The sequence below is a fragment of the Thunnus maccoyii genome, chromosome 17 (assembly GCF_910596095.1).
Source record: "Thunnus maccoyii chromosome 17, fThuMac1.1, whole genome shotgun sequence".
NCBI lineage: Eukaryota > Metazoa > Chordata > Actinopteri > Scombriformes > Scombridae > Thunnus > Thunnus maccoyii.
In genome coordinates, this window is record NC_056549.1 from 4246514 (window position 1) to 4266817 (window position 20304).

The following is a 20304-nucleotide window of genomic DNA, read 5'->3' on the forward strand; positions in this document are numbered from 1 at the left end:
AGTAACTTAACACCAAGCTGAAAGGCACTGCCCTCTAGGGACGGGAGATACCAAACTAATTCAATACGATACCGATACTTTTTTAACAATTTTAACGATACCGATGCCGATACTGATCATTTCTTAAATTATTTATTCACTCATGTTGCTGCTGTTTGGCACTTTCTTGTCACAAATTGTGCATCTTGCTCTATTTTTGTCTACAGGTGAAAAGTAGCACAACACCGCACTACGTTTCCTTTCTGCCGTTCTCTCACAAGTTTAATGTGTAAGTGTGCGACTGTGTGCGGTTGCGTCTCGATTCTCGTGTCACATAGGTTTCCACAGTCATGTGACACAGGCTAGTCAAGTATGTCAGGGCTGTTTATTGGCACAAACGTTCTACAAAAGTACTGAAACCATTCAGAGGTGATGCAGCCACCCACGTTTTTTATTTATTTAACTTTATTATCGATATTTGTTTAAAGGAATCGACACCAAAAGAGTTTGTGAGTATCGAAGTATCAATCCTGCAGCGTCGATCCGCCCATCCCTACTGCCCTCTCTGGGTTAAAGTTTCAAGTGTGTCACCGCTGACCTCACCCAGCATGCACCTGTCACCACACCTGCCTGTGAGTACTTTTACATGCACATTAGTATCCTGCAGTTTTCACTCTTATCCTGGTTTTGATCATATTTGGGGCGTTTACATGAAACACGAGAAACCTGGTTATTCATTTCCTCCGTTTACGTGATCATAACAGCATCCAGGAATGAGAACGAGTTGCCGTCTACAGGTGTGTTCGATCTGAACATCAGTTTGGTTTCTGTATAACTCTGCTGGATTTAGATTTTCCATCTGATCTAACGGAAAACCAGAGTGACAACACATTTCATAATCTGCATCACCAAAGTCAGACTTCATCATTACGTCACATCATTTACCATCATATTTAACTTGAGTCCATTACACACCTGCAAACATAGCAGATAATTATCAGAAACCTGGATAAGGTGTGCACATGCCCCAGTATTCTGCTTCCTATCGGAGTGGCCTACTCCATATCTACTCCACTCATAACCAGGATAAGGGCTTATCCAGGTTTATGAAACCAGGATATGCAACACATAACCAAAACCAGGATACTAAAGGGTCCTGTAGACACACTCAGTGATGTGGCACTTCTATATCTTTTGCTGGAGATCTGCAAAAACATGAATCTTACTATCTGATTTTACTTCTCCTCAATAGCGCCCCCACATCCCCAAATTACCATCAAACTCACTGTTGATGTTGTGAAACTCAACACTGCTCACATAAGAGTTTTTAATCTGAACAGTGTTAATTTTCAAAGTGAAATATTTCTACTGCGATGAGAGCAAGGTTGCTGTTTTTCATTTATATATTTGATAGTAAGACATAATCACCCAGTTTGTGATAACAAACACCAGCATCTCATCAGTCCTGTTCTGCTGAAGCTACTGCACATAAAGTTTTTCTAGTTATTGACAAGAAGAAACATGAATATTTCAGGAACATTTCCAATAATTGTGTAATATGTTGGAGCACTTAGAGTCTTTCTGTTGTCTGCTGGCCTCTCCCAGGAAGATCAAATGACCTTCTAACAACATGAGGACTTGATTTGGAGGAAGATGCGATTAGAGCCATGAACTCTCACTCTGTCACTGTTTTTCAGGTACCGAAAGGAAAAGAAAGGATTGTCCCTCAGTGGATAGTTTGATGAATCTGGACATTTCTGTTGTAATGAAGGAGTATCAGGACACGTCTTAAAAAAAAAAATATACAAAGTTTATCTGGACACACAGACCAATATATTGTTTATATCAACAGCTTTAGTCTATAGTTTTCTGATAATAATAATCTAATAATATATGTAGATTTTAAGATACTACATATTGTAAGTGCTTCTGGTAGTTTTTGAAGTACTTTGGTATTTTGGAGTCCAACACAGGATGCAGTTACAGCAGCATCTGTAACATTATTCTCCACTGAACATTAGATGAGATTCCTGGATGTTTTATCTTTTATTTGGAGTTTTTCAGATTTCTGAGTAGGCCTTTTATTGATTTTTAGTATTTATCCTGAATAATTTACAACAATGTACAACTACTTTTTATCTGTTTATGTGATGTGTATTACTGTTGAATTACTGTGAGCTGTACAGCAGCAGCATTATGTGTCCAAGGCAAATGTCCCTCTGGAACAGTAAAGTCTTTTCTTATTTTTATAACTCAGAAATCTGTCTAATATTCTGATGACTGATGTGATGTGTGCGTTATTCCGGTATTAGTGGAGCAAATGAGATTCTAAGAGTATTAATCATGAAATAAAAGAGGAAACTCCGGAAATGTGTTCTTCCTGCTCTCAACAGAGTGACTCATCTTCACAAATAAAGAAGGTCTTTGGCACGCGCGCACGCTTCTTCAAGTTTCCCGTTTCCATGGAAACGCTAACAAAGCTAACTAACTGCACTTTGGCTAATTTATACAAGGAAAAACACTCATAAATATAAAGACAATGTCCGGATCCGAGGAGCAGGCTCTGCTGGAGCTGAACCTGCGGAGGGAGACGTGGTGTCAGGTGGAGGGGAAACCCCGGCAGTCCTGGGAGCGGACCGAGAGGAGACACTACCGGAGTCACCTGCGGACCAGCCCGGTCCTCCTCACCGCTCTGACCGCCGGACCGCAGCGCAGGGCGGCCCGCACCGAGCGGCCGCCTCCGGCAAAGCTTCCGGAGAGAAAGCACTTTGAAGAAAGCTGTAAGTAAAAATATTACTGTGTATTTATGGTTCCTAAACCACGTGTGTCCAATAATCTCTACAAAATGTCTAATATTTCAGTAAAACTCAAAACTGTAGTTTATAAGCTACAATTGAGGGCCTAATGGGAGCTGGTGATATAACGTAATAGACTATCTACAATATTCCCACAGGCGTTTATCATAATTTGTTTGGTATTTCCAACTCTTCCAGTAGGCTTATTATTAACATGCATTACTTATGATATTTGTTTACTGCCTATTATAGACGCTATAATATAGAGAGGAGGTTCAACTGAATTATGATACAAGTTTATGTGATACACATTGGGGTTTTATGTTGCCTGGTGTTCTGCATTTTCCACCTGGACTGACTGATTGTTGTCCTAAAATTGTCAAACACCACAGAGTGTGATACAAGACAGATTCAAAAGTCAGATTTTTAAGGTTCACTGATTAAACTGAGCTGTGTTGTGGATGGATTATAATCAGGTTCTCGGATTGGAAAAGAAATTTAAAGGTGCAGTGTGTAGAATTTAGTGATATCTAGTGGTGAGGTTGCAGATTGCAACCAACTGAATACATGCTCAGAAATCAAAACAGTCAGCTACAGTCGGACTTGTTAACCCATCGACAGTATAACATCTCCGGCCTTTTCACTGTCTGTTATGTATCTTTTCTGTCTCTCCTCCAGATAAATCACACCTGGTGTAGACGGCTGCAGCCTGACGAGGCCCGCGAGCTCCGTCTGACTTTTAACACACAAACCTCCAACTCAAACCAGAGCATTCAGTTTAGTGTGTTCAGTTTTCAGTATTTTATTTCACTCATTTACTTTCAAAAGTTCAGAGTCTGTGTAACAACCGAGGATTTGTTTGTGGTCTGTGTCTTTCAAATAATCAAATAACAAACGTAGACAAAAGCTTGTTGGTCCAGCACTTTGCTCCAGAGTCAAATATCTTTATAACTACTGGATAGATTAAGATGAAATGTGGCACAGACACAATAAGTTCAACTAACAACCTGTTGGTCTCAGCTACACTTTGAGCTGCATGCTAACATAGCACGCTAATGAGATAAACGTTAGCAACATTACAGATAAAATGCTAAAAATGTTATGAAAAGATTGTATTGAGCTCAAAACAGAGCAGAATCCTTTTGACGTAATACATATCATGTCCTTTCCTCCGGCCAAACCTTTCATACAGTTTCATGTACGTGTGTGTTAGCGCCGGGGAAAAGTCTGTATGCATTTTGCGCTGTGACAAGTCGAACCGTTTGCGGCGACAGGCCTTTGACATCAGCGATGCGTTGGCAGGACAGAACGATGTTACAGGGCTCGTTCCTCACCTGGAAGACAAAAAGAGACAGGAAGAGATTAAAAAAAAAAAAAACAATCTGCAGGTGTGTTACAGCGTGTCATATTTCCAAATGATAAAACTTACGTGCTTGTCGAGGCCCAGGGCAGGAGAGTCAGTTTCAAGACAGATGTGTTCCAGCGGGATCTGCTTGATCAGTTTGTCTCTCTGTCATATCAGAGGGGGATCATAACATTAACTCATTATACTGGACTTCAGTTCCAACTGAAGCCAGAACAGCAGATTCAGCGATGGAGCTCCAGCTCTTCCTCATATATTACATTATTCTCATAGTTGGTTTACGGGAATATTATTAGGATGTTGTGGCTCTGACCTTTGACCTCTTTGCGCCTGGTTTTGAAGATTTTACCGCTGCTGTCACATTATCTGCATTAAAACGTTCTGCTAAAATACTAAATATGTAGCAAATGTGAATTATATCACTTATTATACCTGAAAACAATAAACCATTATTACTATCACACTCCAGGTAACTAAACTAGCACTATTACTGTTATCATGGTTACAGCTACTCTACTATTGTTACTGTTGCTACATACAGAATATTTTTCCTGCATCGTATATCACTGAGAACCTGTTGTACTTTATCTGTGTATTTTATACGATGGTTCAGTTTTATGGATTCAGTGAAAATGCAGACAAAGACTTTTCTGTCATGTACATGTAACAGATGATTTATGAGATCAAAGACCATGTTGATGATGATTCAGGCACTTTTTTAGGTATGTTCACATATGCATTTACTTATACAATATCACCTGAGGGCTTAAGCTAACTATATAATACGATTGTTTCAGGGTACACCCAACCATAAAATGTATCCTAGTGATGATGATGATATGCCTCCTTTTTCTGTATTTCTATCCTTGTGGGGTGTAAAAGACGCCATCTGTACAACAGTTTTAATTAAAGTTACACATGAGTGCAGAAGTGTGAATTCACCTGCTGGTTCCTGCAGACAGCAGGTGGAAAAGAGAAGAAGAAACCCGCCTTCACCCCTTCCAGAGCCACTGACGGCTTCCCCGCAAAGTTATGGAGCAGAGCTCGACCGATACCTGAAAGAAAATCACAAAGTCGTAACCTCCGAATGTCTGTTTTACAACGATTTATATGATATATGATATATGGAGGTAGAACACCCACCTTGTTCTCTCATGGTTGCTATTGTGACTTTAGCAGCTGATCGTGAGTGGACGTTCCTGTAACAGGAAACAGGATGTAAATTTGTGATATTTTAAAATTCATTTTGTTTTATTCAGTCACAGTTTAGTTCATTCATGGTGAACAGTGAGCGCTTGTTTAATAACGCGCTGCCATGAAAATCAGTTTGCTGAGAGCTGGCAGAAGGCTAATCTATCTAATCACATGCTTTTATTCAAATCAGGTTCAAATGAAGTCGAGGTGACAACATGCAAACATGCAAAAATATGTTTTGGCACTGATGCAATAAATTATTTTATTAATTATAAATGAACATATTTGCTGCATTTTTGTGGACTGAAATCATTGCTGCTCTAGTCTCCTTCGTTAAACGGCCGCTAAGGATTCTGCAGCTTTCACAGCAAACGTTGAACCTTTATTTTATTCCGTCTGTTGCGCTCACACAGGTAGATCGAGCTCCTTGGCGATGTCGAGCTGTTTAATAAACACCTTCATCTGGTCGTCTCTGTCCTGCTCAGTGGGAGCGCACCACGGCGTGAAGTCCAACCCGATCTGGAAACAAAAACAACAAACAGAACTTCACACGTCCCGTGAGCCACTGGCGTGCTGTCAAAAGCCTCATGGGAGCTGTAGTTGTTAAATTATCTTTGTTAAAATTACAAGTTGTTCAAATTTGATTGTGCAGTAAAGGCTAGCTAAGTCAAGTCTCACGGCAGTAAAGTCCAACTCAAGTCTTTATTTCTGTGACTGAAATTTGACTCAAGTTCAAACCCAGTCTAGTCAACCAGAACATTTACATGTGGGAAGTGATTACGGACTCATAGATGAACTACAATGCGTTCAGTGCAGCAGAGGCCGGATTTCACAGCACTTCCAATCTGATCCATAAAAACAGTTACGGAAACAGAAGTCTGGGACCGTTGACTAAACCTTGTGATGCCTGAAATCTGCTCTGACAAACACCCACATTCCTCAACGAACAGGACCTAGAAGACTCCAGAGCATTAAAGACTGCTGGAGAATGAAGGGTGTGTGTGTGTGTGTGTGTGTGTGTGACTGTGTAAACGCATGAGACAGATTGTGACCGACTGTGTTCATTAACTTTTTCCTTACAAGGAAGATTAGGAGGTGAGTCTGGAGTTTTAACAAGTTTAATCTGATTTGCTTTACCAGAAGTCACATTAATGTTAGACTCTGTTAACTTAGGTGGGGGGGGCACATGTGTCTGTGTGTGTGATGCTTTGCTTTATTAAATCTATGAACATTTTTAAGCCATTCTGTGTGAACAGTATGCAAGAATGTGTGAAAAATGGTTTTTTGCATTATGTGTGTCTGTGCTCTTGTATTTCCATCCTTGTGAGGACCAATTACAGGTCCGTCTGAGGATTTAAAGGTGCAGCGTGTAGGATTTAGTGACAAACTGAATACCCCTCCCCCTCCAAGTGTGTAGGAGGACCTACGGTGGCCATGAAACTCACAAAAAAAAGAGCTACTGTAGAAAAATGGCGGCACAACATGGCGGACTCTGTGGAAGAGGACCTGCTCCCTATGTAGATACATAAAGGGCTCATTCTAAGGTAACACAAGCATGCTTCTTAATTTCAGGTGATAATACACTAATAAAGACATACTTATGAATATTATTGTTGTGGAATCCTCCAGCGGTCTAATGCAGGAACTCCAGGAGATATTGACGTCTTATGCAAAAACATTTATTGACAAACACAAACTTGATCGACCGAGGAGATAGCAGTTACAAATGAAAACACCACAGCAAATCAGAGGAAAAAGACTTGGACCACTCTCAGTTATTCAGGCAGCACTCAGGTGACCTTGTCCTTAGTCACAACATCACTATAAGGTTGTTTACTTAAGCACTGTCTCTATGGCAACAATCATAAAACCAGGTCGGCTCGACCAGGAAGAAGACAGCTGTCTGTCCCTCACTGTCCGTTTGTCTAAGGAGCATTTCATACATGACATATATGAAAATAAGAGCTTTTCATATATAATACATGTATGAAAATTCCTTCACAATTTTATTCTGTTTCTGCCACTAAATTCTACAAACTGCACCTTTAAGACTTGGTTTGAGGGTTAAGGTTAAAATGAGAGGTAGGTGAAGGTTAGAATAAGGGCATGTGTTATGTCAGTCCTCACAAGTATGTTGTTTTAATCCAATAGTGGATACTCACCTCCCATCTGGTGGTCGCTACATGATAAACCATTAATTTTAGGGTTAAGACTTTTTGTTGAGATTGGAAGTTTAGGTAAAGTTTAGAGCCAGAGATGGATTTAGGTTGGTTAAAACTAGGGTTAGGGGCAAGAGAAGGCATAATGTCTATTGGTCAGACAGATATAGATGTGTGTGTGTGTGTGTGTGTGTGTGTGTGTGTGTGTGTGTGTAGCACCTCTCCAATAGCAACGAGCCGTTCTCTGTGTTTGTAGAACATCGGCAGAGCAGCATCCAGGTCCTGTGGAAATAACATCTTTACTCAGAGCTGTAGCATGGATTTAGTTTACTTAAAGCAGGTTCTCAAAGTGAGGAACCCCATCAAAGACCCCTTTTACTGGTTCCAGGAGGTCCCCAGCAAAAATGACACAATGACAGAATGTGTGGCTGTTTTGGTGATGGGTTTCATACACTTTCTGTCTTATCAGACGGGGGTCCGTGGTCTAATTCCTTGACGTGAAACAGTTTGAGAACCACTGACTTAAAGCATCAATCAACATTGGTTACTGTGATTTAATCCTACAGCAGCTACTTTAACCATTAACACATGACCGGTTGAAGTTATGCAGGAGTGTGTGAGGTGTGTTACATTTTAAGACTGAGAGCTCAGGGTCACTCTTTATTTTAAATGTTAAACAACTGGGTGAACTCTGTCTTTAAAAGACCATTTGCAGCTTAAACACTCTGGTTTAACTCTTTATTGTTTAGTTTAGAAGAATAATCAGTTTTAATTAGGTAAATAATCAGTTTTTGCATTTTCTCTTTATTCTTTTACCTCATCTACTGTAAAATCTGGTGAATAACATTTTCTTGTCGCAGGAAACCCAAGAGATTTCAGATGCATGGAAATATAAAATACATAAGCATATTTTGTACTTCTGAAGTCCACACACAGATTTTATAAGTCTGTGGGAAGCCAGCAGCAGTGCAACAGCAGCTTGTCATCATCAGTTAAATGTATTAACACTAACATTAATAACTCAGCTGACTTCCTGCAACACTTTATCGTGCACCCAGGCATCATTCAACTGAGCAGGTAAAACATGAAACCCTGAAGAGGATCACAACTTCTACCAAGCTCATCAAATTACTTTTTTTTTTTTTTAGGTATACAGAAACTTCCTGTCCTCCCATTACAGCATCCTGTTTCAAAACATCAAATCCCAGCGTTTGGCCAGTATTATGCTGTTATATTATAAGTAAGCTATATGAACAATGGCTTTCTAGAAAAAATAAATACACTTTCATCCCCTCCAGAAGCCTCAGAGAAACACCCATCTAACTCTTCACCTCCTGTTTTCCTCCACCTGGGACACCACAGAGCAGCCTGGATACAGTTACTCTCCTCCTGTTCCCAGAATCAATCAAGTAAAATAATCAAAAGCTGAGTGCGGCTCAGAGTGTTTCACTACCTGAAGCTTCACGCTGCGCTGCTCAGACCCCCCGCCGGCCTGCAGCGGATGGAGGCCGAAACACGGAGCCACCAGATCTGGATAACTGAGAGAGAAGAATTCAACAGAAACACCCTGAATAATAAACACGCTGCCGTCCAGCTGAGAGCAGCTGCACGGGACAATGTATACGTTTTTATTCTTTACAGTGTGTGTGAGTGACTCATTGATACAGTTTAAAGGTTCTGAGCCTTTATCATCAGAACTTTCTTTTTCATGAGACTCTTTTTTATTTTAGAAGATAAACATTTATCAACAACACATTTATAAAGTAAAAAGTATCATTTCTGTAGTTCTGTAGTGAACAAGCAGCTATTAGACACTTAGACCAGCTAGAAAAAAGGTTTTATGCATAATACCTGAATATCCTTTTTGGAAATCTACATTCTCAGATGTAAAATTGTATTTCATTTTATTTATTCATTCATTTAATCATTTATGAGACAGTCGAAATTCTTTATTAGGTAATTGTTGGCTCAGTTTTCTTATTTACTTCACACTAAGTGGATGATGTTTTGCTTCTATGTTTTTTTTCTTTTCATGCTTTCTTTCTTCTTTTTATCTTTTATGTATCAGTCATTCCTGCAGTCCCAATAAAATGCACACGGTGTGACATAAATTCATGGGATAGAGATTGTGTGTGTGTGTTTGGGATGATTATATAACACTGGAGACATACAGACCGTTCCTGCAGCTGCAGAACTCTGTCAAACTCTCCGACCTCTTCTGTAACTGCAACCAGCGTCTTCACGCCGACCTACAGACACACACACACACACACACACACACACACACACACAAGTCAGTTTTCTTCCATTTCCCTTCAGAAACCAATAAAATCAGCCTATATGTCATTCAATATTCAATGTTTAATATCCAAGGAGGGTTGAATCGAGGGCAACTGGATTTGGTTGTAGATACTTGAAGATGTTTCGTCTCTGTAACCATGACCATAAATCTTCACAGACTGTTTAATATCAATAAACTGTCATGATATTGTAATATCCTGTTACAAAAAAGTCAACATATAACTGTGATGATTTCAGCCTCATTGTGCAGCTCCACAATGAAGTTTACAGCCTATAAAAATAACAGATTTAGCCGGCAAGTCTGACATTTAATTTCCTGCAACAGTGTCCATCTAACACGCAACTTAAAAGCAGAATGTTGTGAATCATAACTAACTAAAACTATAAAACAATAATATATCTGTAATAAGTTTTGTCTTGAAAAGAAGAACTAACCTCTCTGGTCCTCTGAATCACATCCTCCAGATCCTACAAAGGAAAAAAAAAAGTTAATTTCTTTTTATTAACATCATTTTTTAGTTTATTATGTTTATTTCTTTGCATGATGGTAACACAGACGTGAAAGAGGACAAGAACTAAAGTTAGGAAAAAGGAGAAGCTGTGGCTAAAAACTGTGATGGAAGTGTTAAAATTTAATGTATACGCTTTTTATAAGCTGACATGAATGTTTTTTATGTAAATGCATTGTATATATAGTTTAGAAGTCTGAAACTGATGTAGTTGGGGTCAAAATACTCATAATAGTGCTGTACGTTCACAGTCTCATCAGCATTTGACAGCCTACCTCTTCAAACTCACGGGCTGAAACATGACAGTGACAGTCTACGAAGCCATACTCCATTGAAAATACAAATAATAAGAGCTGAGAGCGCAAACGATGCTGAAAAACTGCCAATGTTGTCTTTATTCACTCTTCGAAGCATAGCTAACAGCATGCGGAAACACTTGTGCCAAGTGTTGTTCCGGGGGGAAAGCTAAGCTAAGCGGACCAGGAAGTTACACATTTACTTCCGGTCTGCGTCAAAACAAATATAAACAATTGGCGGTAAAGATGGAGCCCGCAGAGAGTGACACTTTACGCAGTAATGAAACAAATCAAGAGTATAGAGTGCAAGTAACGTCGAAAAAACAAGTAACGGAGCAGATAAATAAATATAAAGAGGTTTTAAAGACGGCTTTAGACGGACAACCGGAAGACGTGAAGCGAGTTTTACTGCAGGAGCTGCTGGCGGTGAGTCTCAGTCTACAGCTTCATGTTGATAAATATACATAAATACACAATACAGGGATTATTAAACTGTATCAATACACCGCTGAGGAAAGTAACTAGTATATTTATTTAAGTACAACGTTGAGGTAACGTTACCTGTACTTCACTTGAGTATTTCCATTTAATGCTACTTTATACTTCCACTCCACCACATTTCAGAGGGAAATATTGTACTTTCTTCTCCACTACATTTATTTGACAGCTTTAGTTACCCTTCAGATGAAGATTTGACATAATGGATAATATAACAAGCTTTTAAAATACAATACATTGTGAAAGATGAAACCAGTGGAACAGCACAGAGACATATTAAACAGAGGCCTAAAAGTAACTTAGTCAGTAAGATCTCAACATTACAGCCTGGAGTCGATAAATAGATTTTTTGGTTTATGCAAGTAAAAATGTTGCAATAAATCTTGTGTGATGAGATGAAGGCATGTAAAATGATCTCTTGTGTCTTTAAAACTTAAAATTGATGGGGTTTTTTTGGAAATAATTCTAAAATGATAAAAACACGATTGTACTAGCTTTGTGGTGTTCTGCTCAAAACTCATATTACTGTCAAACTAAACACCAAAATGCATCCCAACAGGCTTGATGTGTTCCAGTAGGGAACCAGCAGATGGCAGAATTTGTCTTCCAGTGTGCTGGAACCCAAACAAGCATCTCAGTTTTGTTTGAATAAAGCTGAAGAATTTTTTGACATCCCAAATACATCATCCTGCTAAAGTAAATACTAGATCACCAAATGTGGATTCATCCGCCACTGAAAATAGTCCCCAACAAATGCACTATTTCCTCCTGTTTGAGTCATGTTTGCTAAAAGCTACATTGTTGCAGGAAATTACTGAAGCTTTTAAAAATGAAACTATATTTGTGAACTGTTTTTAAAGCTTATATCTTTAAGAGGAATGAATGGGATTTGTTGACAATAAGAAACATGTAGAATGCAGCCTTATTATTTAAGATATGACTTCTAATGGTTGTGCTGTTTGTTGTCATAACTGTGTTCAGTTCAGTGGTGAAAACTGTTTGTATCTGTGCAGAACTTCGAAGCCGCTGTCCAGGACAACGTGTTGGTGAACGGACAGTCTTGGGAAGAGGCGCCTGATGTTGAAGGTGGTACAAAACCTGTTTTTTAAGTTTTGAAGAGCTGCATTGTTTTCAGAAGCTTTCCACATTTAAAGCTTTATTCATTGAACAGTTTCTGTTTCTCCTCTCCCTCCAACACTCAGCAGAGTATGAGGCTGATGATCTGGAAAGCCTGCTGGACGACACCATCGTCGAGACCACCAGGAAGCGCCGAACGTACCCCAAAAAGATCCTGCGTCACGCGGTCCACTCCCTCAAAGCTGAACGCAAACTCATGGTGTGTGTCATAGTCAGTCTGTCTCTATTTACCAGGTCTGATAACAGTGCAGTAATATGTGTGTGTGGGTGGTCTTGGTTGGGCCTGAAACGTGACTACAGCTGAGTTTCAGACTGTCAGACAAAGAGACCTTTACAGACAGTACAGACATTGTTAATTATTATACAGTTTGGGAAGTGATTCAGAGCAGGTGAATCACCACAGGCATCCAGTCAGAGATGAGACTTCAGTGAATTCCGGTTTGATGGATTTATTGACCAACAAAAGATATCTAACCATCTGATATGTGGTTCTAAAGGCAATAACAGTAACATAAGATTTACATTTACAATTGTATTAGCACTTGTCGTCACACTTACTTACCTTTGGGGTGACATTAATTACAGGCAAATGAGGACTACTTTTCTCTCCACTACAGTAACCTCCTACCTAAGGGTGCAATAAACTATATCTCAGTATCTGAATTACAGTAAACGTACATGACACACATCAGTCTCCTGATGTAATCAAGCTAATAACAATTTACAACATCTAATGTGGGAATGGCAATAAATAACTGTAACTTAATCATGTACACATTAAGAGGAAAATCACACAGCAGGGAAAAAGGTTCATGACTTAACGATCAATTAAGGAGAGCTGTAGCGGCGACACCCATTAACCTCATAACTACCAAGACTGTCATTATCTAAATAAACTGGTCACTTACTACTTAAACTACAAATGATACACTAAAAGATAATGAACACATGACGGTGCAGGTTAAAACCTGCCACCAGAGGGCGCCGTTTCCACGGACACAACTGACATTTTTAACTCAGGCTTACAAATGACTGATGGCATCGAGGTAACACACATCATGAGTTATATTCATATATTGAGTTGTAAATGCAGAGTTTCAGCTGATGTAATGTTTTCCAATAAATCCTGAAAATATGTTTTCTATCCTTGATTTAATTTAATTTGATTTATTATTTATTTATTTATTATTATTATTTATTATAAACACACTAAAACAGCAACTGAAACTTGTCTCATTCAGTAGTAGAAGAACTGAACATGTCACTGACGTCTGCTGCTGTTCGGTGTTCTGTGTGTTTTTCAGGGGCTTTACGAACACACCGTCAAACCTCAGGCGGTGATCAAAAACCCCGATCAAGGTAGTTACCCATAATCCACATGCACACAAACACACACATGTAAATGCATTTCTTTGTGTTCTCTCTAATGTTTTGTCAGCAGAGACCAAGCAGATTAAAATTAATGTCAAATCTCAGAGTTGGTTGTAATATTTCTGTCATGTTTGAAATGATTTAGGGCTGAAACGATCAGTTAATTAATCAATTATTCAGTTAAAAAAAAAAAGGCCATTATTTTGATAATCAGGTTCTCATTTTCCAAACAAGTTCCAGCTTCTCAGTTGTTGTATTGGATAATAAATTGAATATCTTTGAGTTTTGGAGTTTTAGTTCAATTAAAGAAGTAATTTGATGATGTCACCTTCATTTTATAAACCATACAATTCATGCATTAATGAACAAAATCATTATTTGCTTTGCTAAATGTTGTATATTAGCTGTTTTTAGCTGTTCAGGATCCACCAGACATTTTCTTTCTGATAAATAGGAAGAACTACTTCTCTTTAAGGTTGGGCATTTGAAACTTTCACCGTCCGTGAAGTGAAATACCTAAATGCATCAGTGCTTTTTGTTCACCTTGTCAGTTTCAGAATGTAGCACGAAATGTTATTTTTGTACTTTTTTGAAACTGTATTTCCTTTTCTTCGGGTCAAGTGAAGTGCTTCCTTGTTTGCAGTCGTGTCTGACAGTCTGCAGTTCAGGGCTGCAACTTTACAACTTATTTCATTATTGATTAAGCTGCTGATTATTGTTTCAATTCATCGTTTGGTCCATAAAACCTCAGAAAGGAGTTAAAATGTGCATCACAATGTTCTCTTTCATCTAAATAAGTGATCAAAACCTTCAAAATATGCTTTTTATTGTGATGTCAGACATTTGAGAACCTGGAGATTTTGGTATTTTTGCATGAAAAATGACTTCAATCCAATTTGAATTCAATTTTATTTATATAGCGCATATAAACGATCAAGCAGATTGTCTGTCGATTAACTAATCGTTGCAACTCTACTGTAGTTACATGAACACATGTAATAAATATGTTGTTCTTCTCTCTGATCACTGTTCAGTTAAGTTTCACAAATTTCTGTTGTCCATATTAATGATTCATAGCAAGCTGTGAGTAAATATTAACAAATTAACAAAAGTTTAATGATGCTGTGTTTGACCAGAGAGCATCATGAATGACTTGTCAGCAGCAGCTCCTGGGATGGTGAAACAGGCCATCCAGGCCATAAAGGTAAACACACACCAAACCGGTCAGATTAATCTAGAAATGTACGTTTATACGGTTTCAGTTTGGTGGCAGACAAACAGACGGATCGACGCTTCATTCACACATGTATGTTCCTTCTCTCTGCAGTCGATCAACACTCTGCAGAAACAAGCTGAAGGCCTCTGCGAGATCCTCAACATGAAACCGAGCCACGCCTCTCTAGAGATCCACAGAGAAGTGTTCGGCTGCAGCAACCAATCAGACGCTCCGCTGCCTCCTGCGAAGGAAGCGATGTGGAACAGGCAGCCGATCAAAAGAGCCGTAGAGGAAGCGGCGGCTACGGACGGCTACGTGCCCCTCGCCAAGAAACCGATCTTCCCAGACGGGGAACCACAGAAGAACTAAGATGATATGATGAGATGGACTAACACGTTAAATTTCTGTGCATTTTTGTTTTTCAAGTCTTTGTTGTACACAGTAAACAGTAAAATATAATGCGACTCTTCAGGTTTTTCATTTTGAACATAAAGGTTGTCCCTTGTTACTGATTCTGTTTGTGATTTTCATGGACAGAATCTCAAGGTGCAGCTCAGGACTGCTTCTCTACTTTTTGCAGAGAAGCAGCCAAATGTGTTTTGCAGCAGAATGTGAAGCAGTCGGGATGAGAGTTCCTCCAAATCTGAGGCCACAGTGGTCTGCGAGTGAGTTGTTGTCCCAAGTAGAGGAGTTCAAGTATCTTAGGATCTTGTTCATAGCTGAGTGTAAGATGGAGCGTGAGGTTGACAGGCGGATCGGTGCAGCATCAGCGGTAATGCGGGTGTTGTCGGTCTACATCCCGACCCTCATCTATGGTCACAAGCTTCGGGTTGCGACTGAAAGAATGAATTTGCGGAGACAAGTTTGAGATTGCAGCTCAGACTTAAAGAACATAGAAGATGATTTTCCTCATCATTTTATTTTAAAGCTTGCTACATTAATCATGACATTACAACTGTCTTCTTCTTGCAGCTTTTATATTACCTACATTACTAGCCCACTAGAGGGCTTGTTCCTTTGAATAAAATGTTACTAAAATTAGAGTTTGTGTTGTCATTTTAGAAGCTTTGGTCACTTTAAAAGGATGCAAAGTCTTGTACTGTACTTTGTTTGTAATATAAAGCTTTTCCAGCCTGAACTGTATCTGTCTTGTGCTTTTATTAATAACATAATGATGTTTATATGTGACTAATTGGAAAGAATACCACAGATACGTATTGTGCACTAAAGGTCTGGCTAGCGGTCAGTCAGTGTCCCAGTTTATACCAAGGGTTTTGGATGAGGTTGAGGTCAGGGCTCTGTGCAGGCCAGTCAAGTTCTCCAAACTGGAGTGTTGTCATATTAAAACAGGAAAGGGCCTCCCTCAAAGGTTACTATTGTCTAAAATATCACTGAATACTGCAGCATTAAGATCTCCCTTCACTGGAACTAAACAAAAGTACATTAAAGCATGTGGACAGTGGTGTCCACATACTTTTGGCCATGTAGTGTAGCTGACATCTGCAGAAAACATTTGTAAGCTGTTTTTAGATATGGATACAGATGAAGACGTAAACAGAGCAACTCCGAGTCAAGTGTACAGCTTCTCTCATACTATCTCTATATTATATTTGATATCTCACTCAGATTTAATTATATGTCCAGTTATGATAAAAAAAACTTTGCAGTCCTGCTCAACCATGGCCCTTGTGTCATATGACTTATGTGAACTGTCCTCGCTGCTTCTTTTAAACCGGCAACGAAATTGAAAAGTGGGAAGAAAAGTGAAGTGAAACTGTAGCCTACTCTCTGCCTGTTTTGTTTCAGCTGCACTGGACTTGATGCCCACTCAACAAATAACACATTTTATGTCGTGACACCGTCAGTGTCCAGGACATCCTCCTGTTAAATTTCTCATTTTAATGCATAGACGCGTCGACAACCTGTGATGTCAGACTGTGATTCTTCCTGCAGCTCTCAGCAGAAGAATATCAAGAAAAACTTCCTCTGTGAGAGATATGAGGTAAGAAAGATCACATCGTGTTGTGTTTTTATGTCTATTAAGCTATTTCAGCACGAGAGGGAAACACTTTTCCTCCCACAACAGCTACCTCTCTCCATGGAGAGGTCAAAGGTCAAATCATGGCACAAAATATTGGAGTTTGAACAAATATCTTGTGGTTAAATTGTAATCTGTAATATCACGATTGTTTTGTTGTGAGAGGAAATGATGCATGTTATGAATGTATTGTCTCTAAATGAAAATGAGGTCGAAAATGCGGTTGCAGTAAAGCATAAACTTCCTCAGATAAGACAATTGCAGGTCTTGTTTCTCATATTCTGCAACTTTACGTGTGTGTGTGTGTGTGTGTGTGTGTGTGTGTGTGTGTGTCAGGGTTCAGAGGATGAAGGCAGAAGGCTGAAGAGGAGAGAAAAGAACAGAGTTGCAGCCCAGAAGAGTCGGAAAAGACAAACACAGAGAGCTGATGTGCTGCATGAGGTGTGTGTGTGTGTGTTCTTATATATATACCTTTATGAGGACCCATTTGTGTCAGGTCCACACTTCTAGTTAAGGTTAGAGTTATGCCTGTACATCTCAATAACATCAGAAAATCCCCAGAACATCAAATTCTGGATGAGTTAGAGCAGTTTAATGTGAAAAGTTTTATCATTTAGACCCTGCTAACACCTCATCTGGACACCTGCTCTCATTTAGTCAGTTTAGAAAGTAACAAAATACACACAAGCCTTCATCTCTGGAGGCACAAATAAATCAGACAGTTTGAGTCAAGTTAGTCTCTGGTTAGAAGGGAATGCATCTCCTCACATGTGCAGTACAAATATATGTGTGTTTGAATATCACATTTCCATAACTGCAAACCCATTCACTGCACTAAACTCATTGTCTTCTTCCTTCTCTCCTTTCCTTTCTTCTTTCTTCCATTTCTATCTTCCAGACCTGCGAGCTGTTGGAGCAGAGGAACAGAAAGCTGAGGAGAGAGGTAAAATAACATCCAGTCCACTTTACTGTATATAGCTTAACTGTAGCTGTTTGTGCACATCTCTAAATATGTCCCCATAAACTACAATGACATCCTTACCCCTTGGTAATTTGTGCCATCGGTTACTCTACTAGTAGTAATACATTTATACATTTTATGATTATTAACTCTCCCTCCACTTAAAAATGTGTTTTTCTTTGTGTTGTTCCTTCTCTTGGATGTTTGAGCTTCTCTGTGCAGTTTAACACGTGCACCTACAAGCATGATTTATGACATCACAGATGTGATTCAGTATGCAACTTACACCTGTGTGAACTTAAAAGCCTCTGGTGCACAAACTCTGAGGATGTTTTTTTTTTTTTTTCAGTAAAGTAGGAGACATCTTGTATCCAGCAGTTCAACTTTTGAATAAAAAAATATTTGCATATTAACAATCCCCTCCAGGCATGTTTTAAGATGTATGTATATAAAATAATCTACTCTAAATAATAATAATATGGTTATTTATGACACTTTCCTCTGTCTCTTAAAGGTAAAATAAGGTTTATTTATGCAGCATCTAGTCAAAGTATTTTAAATAAGATGTAGAAATGCATTAAAACAACAAAATGAAGAAATAAATAAACAATAGACAAAAAGGTTTTGCAGTATAGTAATAGAGTGAATCTCTTCTTGCTGATTTGTCTGCAGGTGGATTCTCTTTCTGAGGAGCAGCGTCTGCTGACCGAAGCTCTCAGAGTCCATGAGCCCTTCTGTCCCATCATGCACTGCTCTTTCGCCTCCTCCAACTTGCAGCCCGATGCCATAGCAGCCCGCTCCGTCTGAGGCTTGGAGTGACATCACTCACCACAACTTCTGAATGTCTGTTTAATGCCGCAGTGAAGCCCCTAGAGGGCGCTGCTCACCATCATCAAAGTGGCGATGCAACAGGTTGAACTCTGGTGACAGCAGTGACGATTGTTCTCTGATGGTTAAACGGTCCATGAGGCTGATCATGTACATAATAATATAAATACAGTTATACACTTTGTCACTCTGTACACACTGATACCGCTGGGTTTGACTCCTCTTTCAGCTTACAGGTGAAAACTATAAAACACAAAGGTCAAGTTGTTGAATGTAATAATTGGTTTGCAGAGTGAATTCATCGATTCTACACTCATTCAATCCATTTTGTGCTGTTTATGAGTATATAACACACAAATTACATGACTTAACCTTTTTATTTATTTTTTTCTTTTTGGAGAAAGATAAGTGAAAATCTGTATTTGATTCTTCGTCACAGTTTTCACAATGTGTTCAGTTAAACCCAATTAAAATGATCTTTTAAAAAATGCTGACATTTTCAGTATTATTAATCACAAATGAGACTGTTAAAGGCAAAATAATGATTGAACTTGTGTTTGGATTCACAACTCGACTTGAAACAGAATCACTACAGTTGTAGTTATTAGGTACCACTTTCTGAGGTATATTCTATAAAGAGTTTATAAATTGAAACTTTTCTATATCTATAAATGTTAATAGCACAAAAAAGGGGTTTGCGCACTCAAATCTAGCTAGATTGTTCTGTTCATTTAGTTCATCAAACTTGAGCAGCGGGGGGGGGAAATCTGACTGATTTTGGTGTGTGAATCCTTTTTTTTGTGCTTTGAACTGTGTTTGCAGGCGCCCCAGTTTCCCTTTTTGTTTTCGGTTCAGCACAATGTTCTTTATTTTCCCTCTATGAATGTTAATAAAATAGGTCATGCTTTGTAAACCAGTATTAAACCATTCCCAAGAACAACTTTTGGGTCACTGGGTTGTTAAACCAACAAGCCAACCATACATATAAATATATATAAAATCCACTGGCTGGCTTATAAACTATCAACTCTACACTCATGACCCTTTATTAACCCTTTACCTTAGTTTATTTTCTCTTAAATTGCTTTAAAGTTAGCAAACATTTCCCCACACTTGATCTGCTTGTTTCAACATTATGATGCTTACACAGTATTTATTCCGTTTTTTATGGCTGGATCTTTTATTCTGGCTTCATCCTCCATCATTTTATACACATTTGCATAAAATAAAACCTGACATATTCATATTCCTCTATATGGAAACTGTGGAAGCTCTTTGAGAAGTTGAAATAAAGGTTTGTGAATTTGAACACTGCTTAATGACTTAGTAACATCTATAACTGCAGACTTGATGGCTTGATGATGGTTCTGAAATTTTGATGCAGTCATTATAGCGTTTGAATTTTATTATTAATTTAAGTATTAAGTGTAATTAAGTGTGTAAAACGTATTCAGAAACATGGGAAAATGCAAGTATGACACATTGTGATTATGAGAAATCAGGATGTGCGTTTGAAGTCGTTTTCCTTCTGATGGTGGTTTTGAAAAACCACATGAGGTCAAAATGTTTCTGTAATAAAACACAGCAATAAATGAAGTATTGTCTGATGTATGAAAACTGCAAAAACCCTCAAATATGTCATACATTTCCTGAACATGT

The 20304-nt window shown here is 38.7% G+C and overlaps 4 protein-coding genes across 6 annotated transcripts; 3 read left to right on the forward strand and 1 right to left on the reverse strand.

Moving 5' to 3' along the window:
* Positions 1 to 2415: 2415 nt before the first annotated feature.
* On the forward strand, positions 2416 to 8935 carry LOC121882164 (spermatogenesis-associated protein 45-like). Of its 2 annotated transcripts, none has more exons than XM_042390205.1 (2): positions 2416 to 2759; positions 8789 to 8935. In XM_042390205.1, coding segments are annotated over exons 1-2 (243 nt in total). In that variant the 5' UTR covers positions 2416 to 2518; the 3' UTR covers positions 8791 to 8935. The 2 variants fall into 2 exon arrangements, with proteins under 2 accessions (XP_042246139.1, XP_042246138.1); XM_042390204.1 differs by lacking the exon at positions 8789 to 8935 and adding an exon at positions 3453 to 3621 and having other exon boundaries at positions 2417 to 2759.
* Positions 3644 to 10747, reverse strand: tatdn3 (TatD DNase domain containing 3). Its single transcript, XM_042390186.1, has 10 exons — positions 10576 to 10747; positions 10227 to 10259; positions 9666 to 9739; positions 8944 to 9028; positions 7710 to 7772; positions 5741 to 5850; positions 5281 to 5336; positions 5080 to 5192; positions 4204 to 4284; positions 3644 to 4108 (listed from the first exon to the last, which is right to left on the reverse strand). Exons 1-10 carry the CDS (start codon positions 10630 to 10632, stop codon positions 3959 to 3961), a joined length of 822 nt encoding a protein of 273 aa, XP_042246120.1. The 5' UTR covers positions 10633 to 10747; the 3' UTR covers positions 3644 to 3958.
* Positions 10748 to 10779: 32 nt separating this feature from the next.
* On the forward strand, positions 10780 to 15956 carry nsl1 (NSL1 component of MIS12 kinetochore complex). 2 transcript variants are annotated; one of them, XM_042390190.1, is made up of 6 exons: positions 10780 to 11022; positions 12108 to 12180; positions 12297 to 12430; positions 13536 to 13590; positions 14739 to 14806; positions 14930 to 15956. In XM_042390190.1, exons 1-6 carry the CDS (start codon positions 10843 to 10845, stop codon positions 15185 to 15187), a joined length of 768 nt encoding a protein of 255 aa, XP_042246124.1. In that variant the 5' UTR covers positions 10780 to 10842; the 3' UTR covers positions 15188 to 15956. The 2 variants fall into 2 exon arrangements, with proteins under 2 accessions (XP_042246124.1, XP_042246126.1); XM_042390192.1 differs by having other exon boundaries at positions 10781 to 11022; positions 12300 to 12430.
* A 619-nt stretch (positions 15957 to 16575) lies between these two features.
* batf3 (basic leucine zipper transcription factor, ATF-like 3) lies at positions 16576 to 19535 on the forward strand. The gene is made up of 4 exons (XM_042390203.1): positions 16576 to 16820; positions 17193 to 17297; positions 17755 to 17799; positions 18490 to 19535. Exons 1-4 carry the CDS (start codon positions 16746 to 16748, stop codon positions 18622 to 18624), a joined length of 360 nt encoding a protein of 119 aa, XP_042246137.1. The 5' UTR covers positions 16576 to 16745; the 3' UTR covers positions 18625 to 19535.
* The last annotated feature ends 769 nt before the right edge of the window (positions 19536 to 20304 follow it).

Excerpts from the sequence above, each read along its gene's own strand:
- batf3 (XM_042390203.1), top strand. The coding sequence starts at position 16,746 with ATGTCAGACTGTGATTCTTCCTGCAGCTCTCAGCAGAAGAATATCAAG. Across the intron at positions 16,821-17,192 it reads TCCTCTGTGAGAGATATGAG|GGTTCAGAGGATGAAGGCAG; the intron begins GTAAGAAAGATC and ends TGTGTGTGTCAG. Across the intron at positions 17,800-18,489 it reads ACAGAAAGCTGAGGAGAGAG|GTGGATTCTCTTTCTGAGGA; the intron begins GTAAAATAACAT and ends ATTTGTCTGCAG.
- LOC121882164 (XM_042390204.1), top strand. The coding sequence starts at position 2,519 with ATGTCCGGATCCGAGGAGCAGGCTCTGCTGGAGCTGAACCTGCGGAGG. Across the intron at positions 2,760-3,452 it reads AAAGCACTTTGAAGAAAGCT|ATAAATCACACCTGGTGTAG; the intron begins GTAAGTAAAAAT and ends TCTCTCCTCCAG.
- nsl1 (XM_042390190.1), top strand. The coding sequence starts at position 10,843 with ATGGAGCCCGCAGAGAGTGACACTTTACGCAGTAATGAAACAAATCAA. Across the intron at positions 12,431-13,535 it reads AAGCTGAACGCAAACTCATG|GGGCTTTACGAACACACCGT; the intron begins GTGTGTGTCATA and ends TGTGTTTTTCAG. Across the intron at positions 13,591-14,738 it reads GATCAAAAACCCCGATCAAG|AGAGCATCATGAATGACTTG; the intron begins GTAGTTACCCAT and ends GTGTTTGACCAG.
- tatdn3 (XM_042390186.1), bottom strand. The coding sequence starts at position 10,632 with ATGGAGTATGGCTTCGTAGACTGTCACTGTCATGTTTCAGCCCGTGAG. Across the intron at positions 9,029-9,665 it reads GTTCTGCAGCTGCAGGAACG|TTATCCAGATCTGGTGGCTC; the intron begins GTCTGTATGTCT and ends CTTCTCTCTCAG. Across the intron at positions 7,773-8,943 it reads AGCGCAGCGTGAAGCTTCAG|GACCTGGATGCTGCTCTGCC; the intron begins GTAGTGAAACAC and ends TTATTTCCACAG.